Below are 19,673 nucleotides of genomic sequence, written 5' to 3' on the forward strand. Positions count from 1 at the left end.
GATTCAAGTAGCATCTGTTGAGAAATATCTTTAACGTCTTGTCAAAATCCAAACACTATGGGATTCTTGTTTAAGAGATACTAAGCCAAAATGGTGTAGAAGAAATAAGGGTAACATTTTACTTGAGGGGGCACAAATAATGTAACGGCACACTTACTTAACGTATTAATTACGAAATATCGGTTTTTGAAAATAACGTGAAAAAACGAATTTTCGTCCTGTCACGGATAGCTTCAGCTGAAGTACCCGAATCATGCAGTAGTGTCAAATGATCAGCCGCTTGCCTTCTCATAATTCTCAATCAAAATTTCCACCACTATGTTCTGGAACTTGATATTCATCATAGCTGCCACCGTCTCCTCTTGAGAGCGCATCAGTGTGGGACCGAAAATCACGCCCAAGTTGGAAATCGTCATCAGGTTCATTTGACTGTGAGTAGACACCCTACCGTATGAAAAAAGAAGATATTGCCAAAGTGATTAACAGTCATTCTTACAATTTTTACACTCAATCTGTCTGTCCATCCATCCATCCATCCATCCCACTACTTATCCTGGTTAGGACTGGGGGGGGCAAGTAACCAGCACAAAGTAGGGTTACACCCAGGATGGGGTGCAGGTACATTGAAGTGCTAATTCTTGGTACAAGTTTTACATTTTATGGTCATATGCATTAAGTACAGGATGTACTAAAGTACAGTGAAATTCTTATCTGTGTTTCCTCGCAGCCAACCAAAATGCTGCCATCTAGTGGATAAAAGCATTTGTGGAGAAAGCATTCTCCCTCTACTTTGGCTATATTATTGAGAAGTGTTTGACTGATGTACTGAAATTATATAATTTTTCTGTTGCCTTACACAATGTATTCAACAATGTTTGAGCATGACATATTTTAGGCCATTACAGGAATGCATGTATTTATGAAAACAATAAACCGATATCACCCCTTTAGGCAATACTAAGAGATTACTTTGGCATCATTTTCAGTCTGTCGTGCTCAATATGTATCAATCAGTTTCAAAACTGCAGGTTTACTCAGGTTACATGGGGAATGTCAGTGAGTCACAATCTTCAAATTGTTCTGCAGATTTAAAGCACAGGCTATCCCTGGGCCTGTAAAGACGTCCCCATTTCAGTACTCTTTGACTTTCAATGCCTGACTTTTGCAATGTTCAAACATGAATTGGAGGGTCGTGTTTGTTACAGAATGAAGCAGTTTCCCCGCAAGAATTTTCCTGATTTGACTCCATCTTTTGTTTCTTTACTGACAAACATCTCATTCTATTATCTGATTGCTGACTACGTTCGAGCAAGCCTTCAAAATTCGATGCTGTTAGGATGGGGCACCAACCCATCGCAGGGCTCAAGGCAGGGAATAACCCAGGATGGGGCACCAACCCATCGCAGGGCTCAAGGCAGGGAATAACCCAGGATGGGGCACCAGCCCATCGCAGGGCTCACTCACACTTCATTCACATCCACGTTTTTCGAGCCATAAGCCCTGGTCCCAGAGATGTAAGGCACCACCCCTATATAATGTTTACCAGTCAGGTTTATTGTATTTGCTAGCTAATGCTTCACATATGTGATTATACTGACTTGACCAGGTGCTTAATTAGAATATCCAGCATCTCTTTGTTCTTCTCGGGCAACTTGTGGACCAGGGCATGAACTGCTTGGACTCTATAGTTCTGGTCATCGGACTCTGAAAGGCAAAGCGGTGTAATATTTTTAGACAATAGCACTTGTGGATAATAAGCCAGTAAACAAAGACCGATGAAATAAAAGGGAGCAGAAAGACAGAGCTGTTCTTCACTTACTGACAGCCATAATGAAGTCTTTGTGAAGTCTGTACGTCATCAAAGGCTCAGACAGACATCTGGAGAAGAAATTAGTAAGTGATAGGTTTGTTCACCCCATTCACAATGACCATAATGACTGACTAGCACAGAAAGGAATAAAACAAGCGAGATGTGAATATCCACACTAATGTAGGCCAATACGATGAAACCAAATTTTACATCTCAAGCAAATGAACTCAATGAGGATACTTTGACAACGCTGTCACCTTTTCAGAAAATCAGTGGGAACGGCTGTTACATGTCGGCAGGCCGAACAAACCTGAGGTAATTCTTCAGGCCACTAGTGATGGTCTTATTGTCCCAAGTGTCTGGATCCAGGTCCATATCTGTGGAAGCTTTGTTTGCTGTGCAAAAACAAGTTTGTTTCTCTCATGAGAATTTTGAGTGTTTGCTGTTAAATACAACAATGCAATCGAAAATCTAATTTTTCACTCTTAAAGGACTCATACCAAATGCCGACGTCATCAGTCGCTGCACTTTAGAGTTAACTCCTCCTATTCGATAAAGTCCCAAGGTGTTAATGCCTTAAAAAAAGCAAACATATACACAATTAACTATGTACTTATGATGTTATATACATTTCATTGTTTTACATACAAGATTCACAGCCAACATGCACAGTTGAGGCTGACAAATTTTCAGAAATCCCACAGGATGGGAGTCACAGGACTGGGGCGGGACGGGAAAAAAAATAAGATAAAAATAAAATTTTTTAAAAATCGCCAACGGGAGCGGTGGGGGGGTCAGAATCATGCTGATTGGCCAGTTTTTATGTGGTGACGTAATGTAAATTAACGCCCTTTTCTTTATTTTGAACACAATGCTAGCTGTGTTGTTGACTTTTTAAGTCTTCAGAAGTCTCCTGTCTACTAGTGGCTGGTCGGTTGCAGGTACCCAGCACCACCTGACCTGTGCAGTGCATGACACAAGCTTCCATTTTGTGTGGCGCAGTCATGAAAAGAACGGAGTTGGAATCAGACAAGATAGTGTTGCAATGAAAAGAAAACAACAATGATCCTAACGTCTCACTTTCAGAGTTTCTCAGAGTTCAGCGTTACAGTAATAAAACAGTGTGTGCCGTATGTAAGATATGCTTAAGAAATACCTCAGGTTTACAATCTTAAAATCATCCCCCTCCTCTCCACTGGGATCGGAATGGGACTGGAATTAATTCCTCCGGGATTGGGATGGGACTGGATTTTTTATTTATTATTATATATATATTTTTTTTTTACTGTATCGCAGGATTGGGACAGGACCGGAGTGTTCTTGTGGGAACAGGAGTGAAAATCTACTCCTGTGTCACCCTCTAATGCACGAATAGCAGACAGAATATTACAAAAAGAATAGACACTATTTAGCCCGGTTTATTATACGGTAGAAAATCATCAGTACATCACAAGCTGGTTCTCACACTACTCCTACTGCACTTTCTCTATCTTACTCTGATGCTTTATCTCTGCCAAAGCCTCACCCAGATAAGCACAATTTTAAACACAATTTCTACTTTTTTCCAGTCCAAGCATTAAAGTTCTGAGATAAAAATTAAAATATACAAAAGTATGCAACATTCATCTACCAATTAAGTAAAAAAAATAAAATAAAATCTGTTTCTGGTTTAAAAGCAGAGTCATCAAATTAGCTTTCACAGAAAGTTAAAAATATTACGCTACCTTTAGTCAAGTGGAAAATTTTAGTGCTGGCCAAAACAATGCATAATGATCCATTTGAGGTATTTTTGACCCCACTAGATGGTGCTCTTTCTCTGCTTTGGAGCATGCTTTGAGCCCATTGTTTTGTACAGACGGCACCATCTAGTGGGCTCAGAAAGTACCGCAAATGGTTCATGAGGTGTTGTTTTTGCCATCATTAGAAAATATCCACAGTATAAAGAAATGGGATGTTGTTTTAGAACCGGAATTCCAAAATGCAACAGACTATTTCAGTTTCAAATCTAATGATGCATGTGTAATTAAAATCTTATGCTGTATCTGAAACTAACAATGTATAAAATTGCAATATCTTACCTCTCGTTTCCACCAGCTGAATACATTTCTTCACAAAATTAAAGCCGGCCTCATTCAGGAACACTGCATGCAAAGTCAAAGAAAATTAGGTCACCAAAATCCAAAACGGCTCCAGTCCCTCTTGCTCATGGTTCCTTGATATCTCTGACAATGTACCTTGGCAGCCACTTGAGTGGACTGTCACAGAGAATCGCTACCTCACTGGTACCTGTTACAGCAAAGTTAACCAGTGAATGGAAGATATAGTTCAACAATAAGAAAGGCAAACTTACTCTCTTCTTTCTTGCTAAGAAGCGCTGGCAGAGTGTATATCTAAAGGAAAACACCAGCAAGCAGTAAGTTAGCTCAACAAGTAGAGTTTTACACCACCAGTGCAAAGTTTGCAGGTTCAACTACCCAGGAGCACACATAAAAAATAAATCCTTCCCTCTAATATAAGTTGCCTTGGATAAAAAAGCATTAAATATAAAGACAAAAAGTAGGGTTAGGCAGCAGATGTACATATATAAAATTACTACAAACCTTGTGCAACATCGGGTGACCAATGGTGACTGATGTAGGGTGATGACCTAACCTACGTCTGGAGGGACATTATGTGCTACTTCAGGCTTTACAGACTACATTAAATCTGAGAGCCTGCAGTGCTTGGCTAAATAGCTCAGCTCATCTTGTGCTTTGACTGGTTTGTTTCCTTGATTGAAAAACTCATCCAGCTGTTTCACACATGCATGATTGTAGGAGACTGACCAATCAGCTCACAGTACGAACTTGGTGCTTAAGTGAAATCCAGGTCCTTTTAACTGAAATGGTAGTTTGCAAATCTTGTCCTAGCTCAAAGTGTCCTGTCTGACATGGATTATCTGGTCACCCCGGACTGATGCCATGCAGTAAGGCGTTAGCAGCACATCTGCATTAGACTGCTTACATGCCATCGCTTTCCTCATTGACTTGCCAGAGCCATCCTGTATAAGCTGTGTACATACCGGCTCCTTGCCATCCATCGCCTCCAACCAGAGTCTCCTGTTGGACTCAGACAGGGCCTGTAAGGTGATGATGCCATGCCTGAAAGAAAATTCAGACAAAAAAACAAACAGCGTTAACCTCCAGAACATCGTCACGCCTACCGAATTAGGAAAACTTAAGGTTTTAATTTAGAGCAGCCAAGCCTTGTGCTACATGGGACAAACTCTGTCCCCATGACCCCCCAGGACCAGCAAAAGCAGTTGCAAGATGGATGGATTTGGCATATGTTACCACTTCCAATTCTTGAACGTAAACTGGCTTAGGGAAAATGGGGTTTCAGTCTCCACCAGGGTTTACCAATTGTTACCTTAACATACAATCTGTATTCTGGCCTTACTGAAGCATCACAATGCCACAATTTCTACTGTAGGTAACTTATGTACAAGTTATATAATTAAATGCACTTTGGGAGTACAGTATATTTGACAGAATGATGACGTAAGTTGAAAATCCGCTGTTAGAAATGCCTTTCTCCATAGTACAGCGAACTGAGCAAGGTTCGAAGGTAACTAACGACCTGACATAGCACCAGTTGCAAATAGCAGACCTGTGACACTCAGACAAAACACATCTTCTGTTTTTTAATAACAATGAATAACGTTTTTTTATCGTTAGCTGCGGAATTCTCACTGTGCCACTAAAGAACACCACACCGTGCCTGTCAAGTGATTAGCTTTTCGGAATAACTAATGATTTTTGCATTTGTTTTCCAAAACCACTGAACAAAACTTTTCTAGAATTAGATGAAGCACTTCAGCGATATAAGACGTGCAGCAATATTTTTGATCGTATGTGTGTGTGTATATATATGATTTTTAGTGAAGTACTTGTGAGACAGGAGTCGTTATACGTAACTCTATCAAGCTGGAATCTGCTGCAGAAAAATGAGTTTAATTGTCTTTGGTAGAAATATCAATGGCCAGATAAATGATATATTTCCTATACAAAGCGGCAGGACAGCAGAATGACATGCAAGTGTAAATAAAAATAATACCAAATATGGCTACTATCTTGGCTATTTAAAAATCAAAATAATCATATAACCCGATTAATAGTAGTGAACATCTCCTCCGTAATGAGATTGCGTGTGGGGAAAAAAAATTACCGTGAAATTATTTTTACATGCATTTTTATAAATCCACCCTGATAGGTACAGTGTGATTGGCTAGAAGGAGTGGAAAGTTCTCTTCGTTAAGATCAGTAAGTATAGATCGTTAGGAGCACATAAGCGAAATCATGCAACTACACTACAAAGGTATTATACTGGTAACATACCGGGCTTTATAGAAAATTTGAAGAGGTCTGAAAAAAGTTCCATGATAGACGGTATTTCTACATTAACATGAAAACAAAGAGAGGGGAAAATGGGTACACACAGAAAATAAGGCTGGTGATTTTAATTCTCCACACTGTGGAATGTACACGTGTACAGATGAAAACCCTTTTAGAGACTTTCTCACTACTGATTTCAGGTAAAGCCGAATTTCGGAAAGTGTGCCTTAAACAGAATGGAACTAGATAAAAATCCACCGATTTCATCTCTTACTGGTGCCTTTAATAAATGTCAGTGCCACCAGTCATTTTTATTAATGCATCTGTTTGATTGTTGTATGAAGCTGTTCTGCTTTTGCACACATTAGCAATATCTATGTACAAAGTGAGATATCCTGGCAGAATCTATTTAAGAAGATTAGAACTCATTTCTGACACTTTTTCACTGGGTATGAGACTGTAGAAGGAGCTCGTCCACATATGTAATTACATATAAAATAGTACAGGACCCTGAATTTCGATACAGGACAAAGTTTATGCACCGTTACTTGCTTTAAATTATTAATCTATTTAGTTTAGTCATTCAGTTCTTGATATTTCTTAGCAATAACACAGAACTTTGAAAACGTCGAAAAGGTTTCAGGTCTGCTAGCTTTGAACACTAAAGAGCTTAATAAGGGATCCGCTGAATCAGGAACAAGCACGGATGGTTACGACCCAGCACTGGTCATGCATAAAACAGCATTCCAGCAAATGGACCGGAGTGAATACAAACCTCTCCACCACCTCAATGTCAAAACAGAAGCGCTTGTCAATTGAATCGGTCTTCCTCCGGATGCAGGATTTCAGCTTGAACGTCTCAGGCGAATTCACAACGAGGCCATTCTGATGCACAAGCAACAGTGGAAAAGGGGGTTTTAATGCCTTCTGAAAGATCTTATGACTATAGCTACCACTATTTAGACAGAAAAGCATCTTAAATGTATTTCAATTCATAAAATTAGGATTTCATCTGAAATGCCGATGAGTATTTGAGACATTTTGCTTCTATAACTAAATAACACAACAAAAGAAAACAACAAAAGTTTAGAAACCCAAAATGAAAAAGCACAGTGTTGTACAAAATGTGCTAAAATATCCCTGTACCTGTTTGGCACTAGATTTATTTTCTGTGTTTGTCATGGTGAATGTCTTGGCCGACTTGTCATATGTACAGTAGTGCCGCGTCCATGTGCATCCCAGGGGGCCTGGAAAAGAGAATTACTCATGTAAAAATACAGCAAGATACTACTACAGCGACACACATCTCTGTTGTTTCCTGGAACACCAAATCGCGGTGCAACTTTCAAGATGAGTTGCATAATTAACTCAAAGATCAAGATAAGCATGTTTATCTGTAACAATTCTCTACTTTTATGAAGGAGCGGCCTCTTTGATACGGTCATTCAGGAAAAATAAAATTAGACAGTAAAAACAAATTGAAAGAAGTTAGTAAACTTCAGGGAGCCAAAGTTATTCACCCACTTTAAAGTGTTTTCACATAGAGGGTTATGGCACAAGGAAATCCCATATGCCTATCATTTAAAAGAAGAACAAGATAGGGAAAAAAAATTTGGTAATAAAACTAAAACAACATACGTTTTTCTTGGATATAAAGAAAGCCCTCCATGGTCCATTGTCCCGGGGCTTTGTAGTCCTGATCCACAGACCGTATCCTCTTCATTAACTTCTCCACTTCCTGCCTCGTACTCTCGAAGTTGTTTCTAGTCTTATAAAGGGACAAGGGAACAATGGAAGTTTAGGTATCGGCTGCACTCTGACACTGAAGTTACAGAAAGGAGATTTTATGTAAGGCAAAGGCAGAATTTAAAATGACTGGACTGCGTGTTTTTAATCTTGATAGCAGCTACTTTGAGTTACTTTTTAAATCGAGGGACGGTAAAGGGGCCACTTGACACTGTTAAACCTGTAGTCCTAGCACATGTTTAGCAAAAATGTTATGTACTTGGGTGGAGCCTGCATGATGTGGCAATACCCAGTGATTATCTGTAGATGAACCTGTAATTTGGCAATCAACTGGCAAACATGAGTTAAAAAATGAGTGAAAACATAGGAATGGCACTGGGCGCGGCACTTATGCTGCTGGAAATACAGCATCGCCTACAAATTCGTTTTTAAAACCAAAATGTTGCCTATTAAACTTTTCTATATAATTCTATAGAGACCTGAATAGGTTTCCTGAATACTGCTATTAGATGATTATGGTAAAAGTTCACTTTTTATGGCAAAACGTACTAGAATACACTGTACTTTAAAATCTCTGTGCTGCACTTGAATTTTAAAAAAATCATATTATGAATAACAATCTTCACAATTTCAGTATGATTTTAAAATCTGATAGGGTATCACTAGCAGACAGTTTAAGGTAGAGGGTTCCAGTCCATTCCGTCACTGCGGCAGACCGGAATTAAACTCTTACATTTTGTAAGTTGAACTGCAGCTGCTGCTTGTAGGGCTCAAACTCATGTGCGAGCTCATAGCCTTCATGGTAGAAGGTGAACAGACCCTGGAGAAATGCTAGCAGCTGAAACAGAGGAGCAAAATTATCATACATTAATCAGGATGTAACAAGCAGACTAAGTCAGCAGGAACAACAGCTACAATCCAACATATTTGTAGATTTTTTTTATTTCACTTTATTATGTTTTGTTTAAAAAAGCATTTTAAAAAATATGTCAATAATAAAGGCAAGACTTAATTTGACTGGGGTAACAATGCTAGTTTTCCATTTTAATAATTCAATAATTAATAACTATAATGAAAAAGTTATGTAGAATTGGATATTGCACCAGCACTATGACTCTGACTAGCATACATGGTTGGAAGATTGATGAATGAAGAGATGAATGGATGGATGAGTGGGTGGATGGATGTACAAAAAAATTAAAATAAAAATCACAAACACGGAACAGTGAACAGGAGCCTAGGCCATCGTGATGTGTGGAGAGCATCAGGACTGCAGTGAGGGCTGTATGGAGGATGCGGTTCATGATGTATGTAGCCGTAAACCGCTCATATACTACATACGAAAACAAGCTGCAATGATGGCCTTCATGAAATACACTATATGGACAAAAGTACTGGGACACCAGGCTGTTACACCCACAGGAACTTTTATGACATCTCATTCAAAATCCAGCAATATGTAGCTGGTCCCCCCTCTGCAGCTATAACAGCTGCCACTCTCCTGGGGAGGCTTTCCGCAGGATTTTGGAGTGTGTCGGCGCGAGTTTTTGCCCGTTCATCCAGAAGTGTTGGCTGTGAAGGCCTGGTTCATAATCTCCATTCTAGTTCATCCCAAAAGTGTTTGATGGGGTTGAGGTCAGGGCCCTGGACGGGCCGGTCAAGTTCTTCCACACCAAAGTCAACCAGCTATGTCTTTATGGACCTTGCTTTGTGCACTGAGGCACAGTCATTCTGGAACGAGGCCCTTCCTCAAACTGTTCCCACAAAGTTGGAAGCATAGATTGATCCAAGATGTCTAGGTTTGCTGAAGCAGGCAGTTAATGTTCTCCTGGCAACCAACAAACCCAGATTCATCTATCAGACAGCCAGACAGAGAAGAGTGGTAAGTAGTAGACGAAGAAGCTCCAGAGGTCCGTGGCGGTGAGCTTTACACCACTCCATCTGACGCTTGGTATCGCATTTGGTGACGTGAGGCCAGCGTGCAGCTGCTCGGCCATGGAAGCCCATTCCATGCAGCTCCCAGCACACAGATTCTGTACTGAGGTTAATGCCTGAGGAAGTTTGGAACTCTGCAGTTACTGGGTCAATAGAGTGGTGTGGACCTTGCATTACTTTATGTGGTTTGTCGCTTGGTGGCTGAGTTTCTGTTGTTCCTAAAAGCTTCCCCTTTGCAATATGACCACTTACAGTCGGCTATTGAATATCTAGCAGGGGAGAAATTTCACGTACTGACTTATTGCAATGGTGGCATCCTATGACAGAACCACGCTTGAATTCACTGAGCCCTTCAGACTGACCCATTCTTTCAGAAGTGTTAGTAAACCTGACTGTATGGCTAGATGCTTCATTTTATACACCTGTGGCAATGGGACTAAATAGAGCATCTGAATTCAATGATTAAAAGGTATTTTTGTCCATATAGTTATATTACAAACATTACAGCAGACATCCAACTTCTCCGGGAAGTTCCAGGAGTCTCCCATAAACCGACAGCAGCTCCTTGATAGCCATAAATGATGCAGCATCTCTTTGAAATCAGTCATTCTACTGTTTAGTGGTGGCAAGAAGTTAGCTGCCACAACCCTGCGCCAACAAGCCGCCAACCCGCTACCCTCTATAGCCTGTTCAGCATATATTAATAGCCAGTATCCCAGGTGGGAAATTTTACTGCCAGCATCCTAACATTAACCCAGCAAACAGCATTAGACTTGAGCAGTAGCTAATTCTTACTGTCTTACCATATAGACATTATATTACGGTATTCAGTATTTTGATGCATTTGATGGAGGGAGGGTATTTTTGGACAAAAATACATTGGTATCCACTTCCCTGAAATCGACATGCCAAAGGTGGGAAGCCTGTTGTAACACGAAAACTCATCCCGCTTGTGTTTCCTTTGAGTGACATAATTCCCAAATGCAGACCTGGCACAAATGGGTGTTTATCTTCAGACTGCATAACAGACTTCTTTTTTGCAATGATTACCTTCAGTCTACTGAGAATAATTTAAAGAGATGAGCTGCATATGTAAACACCTAAACCGTAATTCTGAGTACAGACTAAATAATTAATTAGCTAAATCAACAAGCAATTAAACGGTGTGCACACTTTCAGTCGTTACCATTCACCATGACAGCCAACGCTTTAGGGGTAAATCTCCCAGCTTCACAGTCTCACGTCTATTCCTGTTCCTCAAAATCAATGAAGTCCACTGACAATGTTTATGTTAATTCTGCATTAATTCGGGAGTGCAATGTATATATATTTATATGATTATAAGTTGTAATATTAGGTGATTAGTTACATTATTTATTGATTCACAGCCCTATGCGCACACACACACACACACACACACACACACACACACACACACACACACACACACACACACACACACATTTCATTTTTTTTTAACATAAACAAAAATACATTTTAAATAAGCAAAAACATCACTTACTGGTTCTACAAATTCAAATTTCTTCTTCTCTTGAACTTCCTGAATTTTGTAGACGTATTCAAGAGAGGCGTCATAAAAGATTTGTCTTTCTTTATCGATCTGCATATCTGCCTGAGAAGCAATTAAAATGAGCAATTAAAATGCGACACAGAAAAACCCACCTGCACAGCTGATTAAAGAGACCTCTATTTACTAGGGTAATCCTGCAAAAACTTTGCTTTGAAAACGTTATATAAATAGAGTCAGGTTAGCATAACTAAAGCTTACCTCCTGTAAAAAGGCCTCTTTCTTTTTTGATGACAAATTTATATGCTTCTCCAACACTGAGTAATATTTTTCAGTTTCCTTGTCAAATTTCTTCTTCCCTTCCTTCAAAAAATAAACATCACGTTAATTTAAACAAGCACTGGAATTTCCTGCACTGTAATTACTTAGATAAATGTCTAATCTTAAGTCAGATAAAAAATTACATAGAGCTTGTAAACAAACCAAACATAGAAATATAATCCCAGAAATAAAATTATGCAATGACAGTTCCTTTGGTCATCAAAGCAATTCTATTTCATTTAAAACCAATAATCATAACATATCGTTGGCCTATGGCCTGTAGGTGGCAGTGTACACCCATCACTACAGTTTAAGAGGCACACCATCCATACAGGCTAAAATAGCGATAACACACATAGGTAGATGCATCCATAAAATTGTGGATCAGATCTTGACAGCTGCCTATACCTTAGGTGACCACAGAAGCTAGTAGGTTTTCGCATCATTGGATATGGAGAGTATGGTCTCAGTGGGCATAAACCCCACCACAGCCTGGGGCAAGGGAGGAGGGTCTGGCTGAGCCATCTGAGCCGAAGACCTGAGAATTCCTTGGGGATGACGTCAAAGCAAACCACTGCTTAGTCCCTGACGTAGTCTGAATCCTCATTTAGGACAACTGGGGGGGGGGGTTGTGACTCAACAGTGGGTTGCAGGACCATTTTCAGTGGGTCGTGGAGTGTGTGGTTTTTTATTTTTATTTTTTTTAAAGTTACTTTTACTGTTCCCACCCACCCCCACCCCCACCCCCACCTTCCTGGCCGACAACTTTATTGGGTCGTGACTTAATGGCCAGGGAAAAATGCAGGTCCTGAGGCCAAGCCGTCTGAGAATCGCTGCTTTCGGATGTGGCATTTCGGACAGCTGAAGCTTTTTTTAATGGCATAAGAAAAATAAGATAAGAACTTTATTGTCACTATTACAAAAACAGTGGAAAAACATACTATGTAATTGTTCTATATTAAAAAAATAAAAGTGTAAAAAAGAAGATAAAAACTCCCAATCTTCTTCATTGGCTTCATTGTCGTGGCAAAAATTACGTTTCATTACAGTGGTATAGTCATGTTTCTGATTATATTAGTCGAGGCATAAATTAAAAAAAGGGAAAATAAAAATATCTTCACCCCCTTAAATCTCGGCATAACCGCAGGCTACATCCTCAAAAAACCTGCATTAACTAGAAAAGCACAAAAGCTCCCAAAGTCTTGTATCAGCTGGCAATGAAAAAAAACGGGAAGTTGGGGAAGAAGGTGTAAAAAGAGCCTTGATGTTACCGGTACCTACCCGAGCATGAAACACGCCCTGAGAGGCAGACCGGGCGCGCTTTATAGCACGACAGAAATAGTGAGACCCGCTTCCAGTGCACCGTTCAAACAACTTTGCACTGCCGAAACCCTCTAGAAGATGCAAGCCTTCTTCCGGTAGCTGTCACTGAAAGCAGATCTGGATTGTTTGTTTTCTTATTGTGACATTAACAAACCGTTCCCATGACCCCTCGCAGTGATCCCCAACCTTAAAGCTCTCAGTCACTGTGAAAGCCAGCCAAATCGCATGCCTAAGAAGCTGTATACAGGATACGCCATTGCTTCAAGGCAATGCATTCCTTTTACCTAAAACATTTACATTATTACATTTTTCTGTAGTTTTTATGTTCATGTTTTTTGGAAAACCAAACTGTTTATCGACTTCACTTATAACACATTATATTTGCAGGTTAAGACACAAATGTTTCTCTATACATCGATATTATAAATATATCTCAAGCAGAAAGAGCTGTTTTCCGCTCAAGAATGAGTTCTATCGTATGGGATTTCTCAGCCGAAGCTCCATATTATATTTTTATATTAAAATTGAACACAAGCAGGGTTGAGAATCATGTTTAGGGAAGTGAAACCCATAAGCAGTCATTAATGTACAGATAATACTGAGTGGACAACAGAGAAACAACAATGGTGAAGAACAATGGTTGACATCACAAGGTGGTTGCTAAGCATCCACATGACATCACAGTCCCAAAATTGGGCAAGATACAATGTACTATTTAATTGTTCTATATTAAACAAAAACCGTTCTCCACTGAAAAATTGCTTCTAATGCGGAGCTGTGGTTTTTAGGCAGCAGAAAGTCATGCTTGCTTTAATGGAGAATTAATAACCTTGTCCCAATATTCAGAAGGAATCCCTTCACCAGACTCCCAAACAACAGAAAATATTCTATGAATGTCTAGCCACTGAAATATATTTCCCTACCATACAATTCTGTCAGCACAGCCACATACTGCAATAATGTCACAATTTTTAAATAGTTATAAAAAGATCAATCATTAAACAGGACATTGTGCTGACAGCTGACAATGACTCGCATCATATTCTTGTTGATGGTGACTGTGTTACAGATAATTCTTAATGGGTGGTTGGAGTCTACTTATCAGTTACTAAGCAATATCCTTCACCCTGTACCTATACCAGACACCATATTCATCAGGCTGGCCAAAAGTCAGGTCATAAGGGGGACCAGAAATTTTACTATGGGCCGTTTATAAAATCAAAACCTCAGAAGGGAAAAATTTCTGGACTTACAGTTAAGAAAAAAAGACCAACTACCCGACTCACTGGTCAGCTTCCAGAGAGTTCAGAAAGCATTTGGTAGACTCATCATCCTTCGCCCGCTTTCAGAACTGTTTATGTAAATCACGCATGCACACTAAATTTAGTTAAATGTTGATTCCTCTGTAAGAGAAATTAACTACGGCGCCTATGAAAATGTGTGAGAAAAATACTGTGGTTAACGAAGGAAAGGTTATTTATAGGTTAAATGTATGAGTACCACCACTGTCTAATTGCCCTGCTGGCAAAAACACGCATTACTGAAGTGATAGAGGTGTTGAAGGTGCAGTTGCTGCAGACTGTTCAGATAGTATCAGTCAATTTTTATTCTATCGTAGAACCAATCAGCGATGCTAGTAACTAGACGCTAAAAGAAATAGTGATTTTGCTGTAACTCAGTGGTTCCCAAATGGAGAGGATCCCTCCCAAAAGCTTTGGCCAGATCTCATGACCCCCTTTACATACGATAAAAGCCACCGAGTGGGGTGTGGGCCGGGGGGGGTTTGGGGTCCTGCATGATAAATTTCACCGACTGGATGTTAAAAATTTGGACTGCTACCAATTAAATTAGTCAGGGGAGGGAGGGATTTAAAGGTTTGCCCCACAGTTTGCTATATATATGAAAAATGATCACTGCTGCAGTCATAAAAGCCAGGAAGGTAAATGAGGGGGAAATGCTTTCAGGTTACGGGAGCGGCGTATTAAAGGCTGAACCGAGTCAGCAAGGACATTGGGTCAAAGCCCCGCTGGCAAGCTGTAAGGCATGCTGCAAATGAAAATGAAAGAAGAGTTACACACACAGCTTTGTAATTATATCTTTGTTGGGACTCCCCATTCATTTCTATGGGGATAACTCTAATTCTAACATGACGACCTTAACCCCTACGCAGCCCTAACCTTAACCATAAGTAACTAAACAAAATACGAGACTTTTGGCAGTTTTTAGTTTTTGATTGCAGTCACAGATCTTTATTAACAAACAGCATGACAGTATATCATACGGGTCTTGGGAGAAAGATGACAATACTGAAAGAACAAATTAAAATTGTAGAAGCATCTTATTTCATACATGCTATTTAAATGCCCTTTCCATTTCTCTAAAATGGAACTAAAGAGTAAATGACCTCACTCACAGCAGCAGCTGCACTGCAGGAAGCCAGAAAGCCCAAATAAGGCAGAATGTTTAGACTCTCGGATCCTTTCTGAATTAGCTCATCCAACTTTTCCCAACACTGGACCCTGCAGTGGCTGTGGAGGTCAAGCTCCCGCAATCACCAAGGATTCCCAGCATTGAGCAACACTGGTAACCCATCGGTTACTGGTTTTTTATCTTGCTCTGCTTAGTAAATGTTTATCCAGAGCTGGGGGGGGGGATTGACTATTTCGAAGGAATAGTTTGTGGAAATAAAAGTCCCTGCAAGCGACTAAGTAATTTTTAAATTTCAGAAACGGTGGGGGAAAAAATTGTGCACATAGACGTACAAGTGGAAGATGGATGACAAGTGACATTGTTTATTAACGATAATCGAGCACAGAATTTCTTCGGGTAGATTAACCGTGGCTGTATGCTTCGGAAGAGAACTGCCTGCGATCTTCACAGACATGAGCTTTCAGCATGGCTAGTTTTTTTAGCATGGTGCGATGATCGTAGCTGTTCTGGAGGCATGTGCAGGATTTGTGTTCACAAAGAGTTTGGTTACACATATTTAAGTCCAAAATTCTGGATAAACGTGGATAAACAGAAGGTCGAATGGCTGTGCATTGCTTTGTAGGATAACTGAAGATTCTCGTCCTGCACACCTGACCCTCCTGTCTCTTCCCTGATGTGGCCCTGATGAGCCACGCTTCTTGCTCATTACCCATTAGTCTTTGCATATGTCAGATGAAAAGTAAGACCTGCTTAACCCAGAGGACTGCCTGTACTTAAACAACCATTAAGAATGAATCACACTGCATATGTTTCACCAGGCATCAAGCTGTGTGATGTAAGGGAACAGACACTGTAAAATACCTACTACCACCATTTTACTGCAGTTACCTTAAAGCTGCAATCTGCTTAGCTTTTAACTTAATGTGTCTTATACATATTTACGCTGATCCTTCGAAACAAATGTAACATTTACACATTCTTAATTCCAAAGTGCAACTAAGGTTCTTGACTTACTTTAGCCGCGCCGATTTGCTCTTTACGAAACTTCTCCAGTGGTGTGATCAAGACGTCATCTGCATTTTGTATCTGAAACGGAGTAGAAGAAGTGTTTATAGAATGCGCACAGATTCATGGATCTACAAAACATCCACCTATCTTCCAATGGCTTTTCTTAACACCCACCACTCAGACAGGGGGTGCACCCTGCACAGAATGCCAATACATAACACCCATCTGAAATATAAACTACAGCACGTAAAATGATGGGTTTGCCCCCCCACGCACCTGAATTTTTTTTATCATTCAGGCATGTAAGCAGACAGTGAAATTGCCCCCTTCAGCCCACCAGTCATATCTTATATGATGTTTATCACTTATCTGCTTATTTCTATATTGGCTTGGTGTACATAGATTTACAATTTTACACTTTTTTGGTTTTCCCCTCTTCTAATACTGCACATCTAGTAAATCATTTCACTAAAATGGCAGGCATTGGAAAAACCTTTATGCACAAGTAAAAGATTAGACCACTTCACTTAATTGCAATTTAAACGCTACAAAAGAACTCCTGAAAATGGCAAGAACTCATACATCTGGCATGCAAACCCATTAAAGCATGATGTTGGATTAGAAGAATTAAGTGTTGCATGCATTATTTTACCATGTCCTCCATTTTGAATCTACGCCTGGGTAACGTACACAGGACTACCTATCTTTTTGCATAGTGTGCTAATAATGAATAGTTTTCGTAGAACTGGACAACCTGACTTCCTTTTAGTAGAGACATTTCAGCTGTTACTTATTAAACAGACTACAGATTACAGTGACTGGGTTCTCAGTCAGACCCGAATCTCAAACCTTCAACGTCCCGCGTATTACAGACCGATTCACAATAGGCACGATGATTTCATGAACAGCATGTCTACCAATGTGAAAAGGTGCTCATGATTACCATGTTAACTCAGAAACGCCAATAATTTCAATGCTGAACTTTCAACAAATTGCCTGCCATGGTCCAGACATTCTGACCTTGAGGTTTGGGTTGACTCCCAAAAACAATAATCCACCTTTGTTTGTAATAGAATGGACATTCTACTTAGAAAATAAGAAGCATATTGTCAACGAGTAAGAAAGCTAAATGAAAATTCCATTCCATCTAGCTCCTAATACAAAGTAACACAATCTATGTTAACAACTGGTGTTACTCTGAGTCATTCAGTGACAGCTCATAGTGACTCTGTCTACACTCTGAACATCTGACGACTTCAACCAACCTGCTGAAATACACCCAGGACACCTCTATGACATCACAATAAGATTCAAGATCAGGTACCCAACCCCAGCCACACTCTGACAGCATTTTATTTACTTCATCAATGCATATATTGTATATATTATTAATATTACAATAGCTTCAATGTTCAAAGATGTCTGTTGTGCCTATCAGCTTCAAGTATCACAATGGCAAACAATTCCTTAAAATTACTGTTACTGTGCATCTTGAGTACAATATTTATGGTCGTCTGTGAATGTCATAAAATGAGCAATAAACCCCATAAAACAGCTATTATTTTAGAAACACCAAATCTGTTTTATCGCCAGTTTTGGAGTCACATTCCCCTAACCCTGTTTTCCGCATTGGATATGTGCACTTTACTGTGTGATTTTCGTGATTCTGAGGATTTTCTGCAATGTATTAGTCGAATTGTAGCAGGACTGACTGTAGTTTCTTTGGAAGAATCATCTATGTTTTTTTTTTTAGGTGTTTTTTGTGTCCACAGGTTATTTATTTAAAAAATTGTAAAGCTATAGCTATAAGCTGTATACATTCAGGAGAGAGGAGGAGTATCACCGTTATTTCAATATGTATCATCTAAGATCTTCTAAACGAAAACGTCATCCAAGCCCACATTCCTAAGGAGAACCAACAGAAACTCATTTCTCATTAGTATAGCTTACCCTGCACTATACCTCCGGGCTATATTCACATTTTACAAATCAATGACTTTGCATTTATCATTTTTGAATGTCTTCTGACAGCTGTGTCTGTGTTTCTGTGACTTCATCTTTAATAAACTCTTACGCTACATCCTTTGAGTCCACGCCAACATAGAATTGCCAATTTAGCAAACTATGACCTTTTTCAAGATACAGAGTCAAGGACAGAAAACAGAGCCATTTGGTACTACACTAATTATGTTGATAAATGCAAGGATAGATTTACGATCTGAGCTGTAACGCGGTTTGTTTCTTAAAAAGAGAACTCCTCTACTCATCCAGGTTCATTCAAATATCAAAATACAGATATAAAGCCCAATCCTCATCCCACCTGGTTCAGTCTGACCTTCCTTTTTGTTCCTAACCCTGGCCTACAGGTCTCTCAAAAACAAGGCAAAGTGATCCGTCAAGGCAGGAAAGATCTGGTTTAAAGGAGCCTCCTCACATCTTAAGGACTGGTTAGAATGCACGGACTGGAACTTATTTGCACAATAGCTTACACATGAGCTACAGACTGGCATTGAGGAGTACACATCCATAGTACTGTTTTATATTTAAACACAAAAAAGTGTTGACAATGCCACTGTCAACAAATGCATTTGGAGGTCTCCCAACTAGAAACCATGGAAGACTAATAAGGTCCAGGACCTGCTAAGAACTCACAGCACAGCCTTAAGGGCTTGGTACACTGAAGGGTACAGTGCTGTGAGGTCTAACCGAAAAAAAGGCATCAAATGTGCCAGGACACGCTTTCAGGCATTTGGATCAAGAACCACTTCGACAATCAATAATCACAAGCCAATCACCGATTCCGAAAACAGGAATCCCCCCCCCCCTCACCCCAAGCAATGATGCCTCACTATTAGAAGACCTAATTCGATTTTTTGCGTAATTTGACAAAGGCAACCAAGACAATGTGAGTTCTGTCCACAGCTAACAATTGAGCATTCACGTTATGCACACATAACATATAATCCATGCTTCATGGGGGTGAATGCAGGAATGCAGTGGGCTCAGATGGAACACCTGGACAGGTTATCAGGGACTGTGCTGACGAGCTGCAGGGTCACCTCATCAAGATCCCAAAGAAAGGAAACCTCAGTTCCTGCTCAAGCTACACAGGGATAAAGCTTTTGAACATCCCAGGCAGTCAACAATCTCCTCTTGAGCAAAATGACAGAGGCCACTGGGCCTCTGCTCTGGGATCAGT

The 19,673-nt window shown here is 39.9% G+C and overlaps 1 protein-coding gene across 2 annotated transcripts in view; it reads right to left on the reverse strand.

Moving 5' to 3' along the window:
* The window catches only part of arhgap42a (Rho GTPase activating protein 42a), a 45,189-nt gene that overhangs the window by 5,621 nt on the left and 19,895 nt on the right, over positions 1-19,673 (reverse strand). The window contains exons 4-19 of one of the 2 annotated variants that reach the window (XM_048983456.1): positions 16,481-16,552; positions 11,654-11,755; positions 11,387-11,497; positions 8,663-8,767; positions 7,822-7,951; positions 7,330-7,430; positions 6,959-7,068; positions 6,187-6,243; positions 4,872-4,950; positions 4,161-4,200; positions 3,889-3,951; positions 2,311-2,385; positions 2,121-2,205; positions 1,820-1,878; positions 1,599-1,704; positions 285-444 (exon numbers count right to left, since the gene is read on the reverse strand). In XM_048983456.1, coding sequence (XP_048839413.1) covers positions 285-444; positions 1,599-1,704; positions 1,820-1,878; positions 2,121-2,205; positions 2,311-2,385; positions 3,889-3,951; positions 4,161-4,200; positions 4,872-4,950; positions 6,187-6,243; positions 6,959-7,068; positions 7,330-7,430; positions 7,822-7,951; positions 8,663-8,767; positions 11,387-11,497; positions 11,654-11,755; positions 16,481-16,552 — 1,455 coding nt within the window. The remainder of the gene's footprint in view (positions 1-284; positions 445-1,598; positions 1,705-1,819; positions 1,879-2,120; positions 2,206-2,310; positions 2,386-3,888; positions 3,952-4,160; positions 4,201-4,871; positions 4,951-6,186; positions 6,244-6,958; positions 7,069-7,329; positions 7,431-7,821; positions 7,952-8,662; positions 8,768-11,386; positions 11,498-11,653; positions 11,756-16,480; positions 16,553-19,673) is intronic. The other variant, XM_048983457.1, reaches the window with a different exon arrangement.

This window comes from Brienomyrus brachyistius, chromosome 18, assembly GCF_023856365.1.
Source record: "Brienomyrus brachyistius isolate T26 chromosome 18, BBRACH_0.4, whole genome shotgun sequence".
NCBI lineage: Eukaryota > Metazoa > Chordata > Actinopteri > Osteoglossiformes > Mormyridae > Brienomyrus > Brienomyrus brachyistius.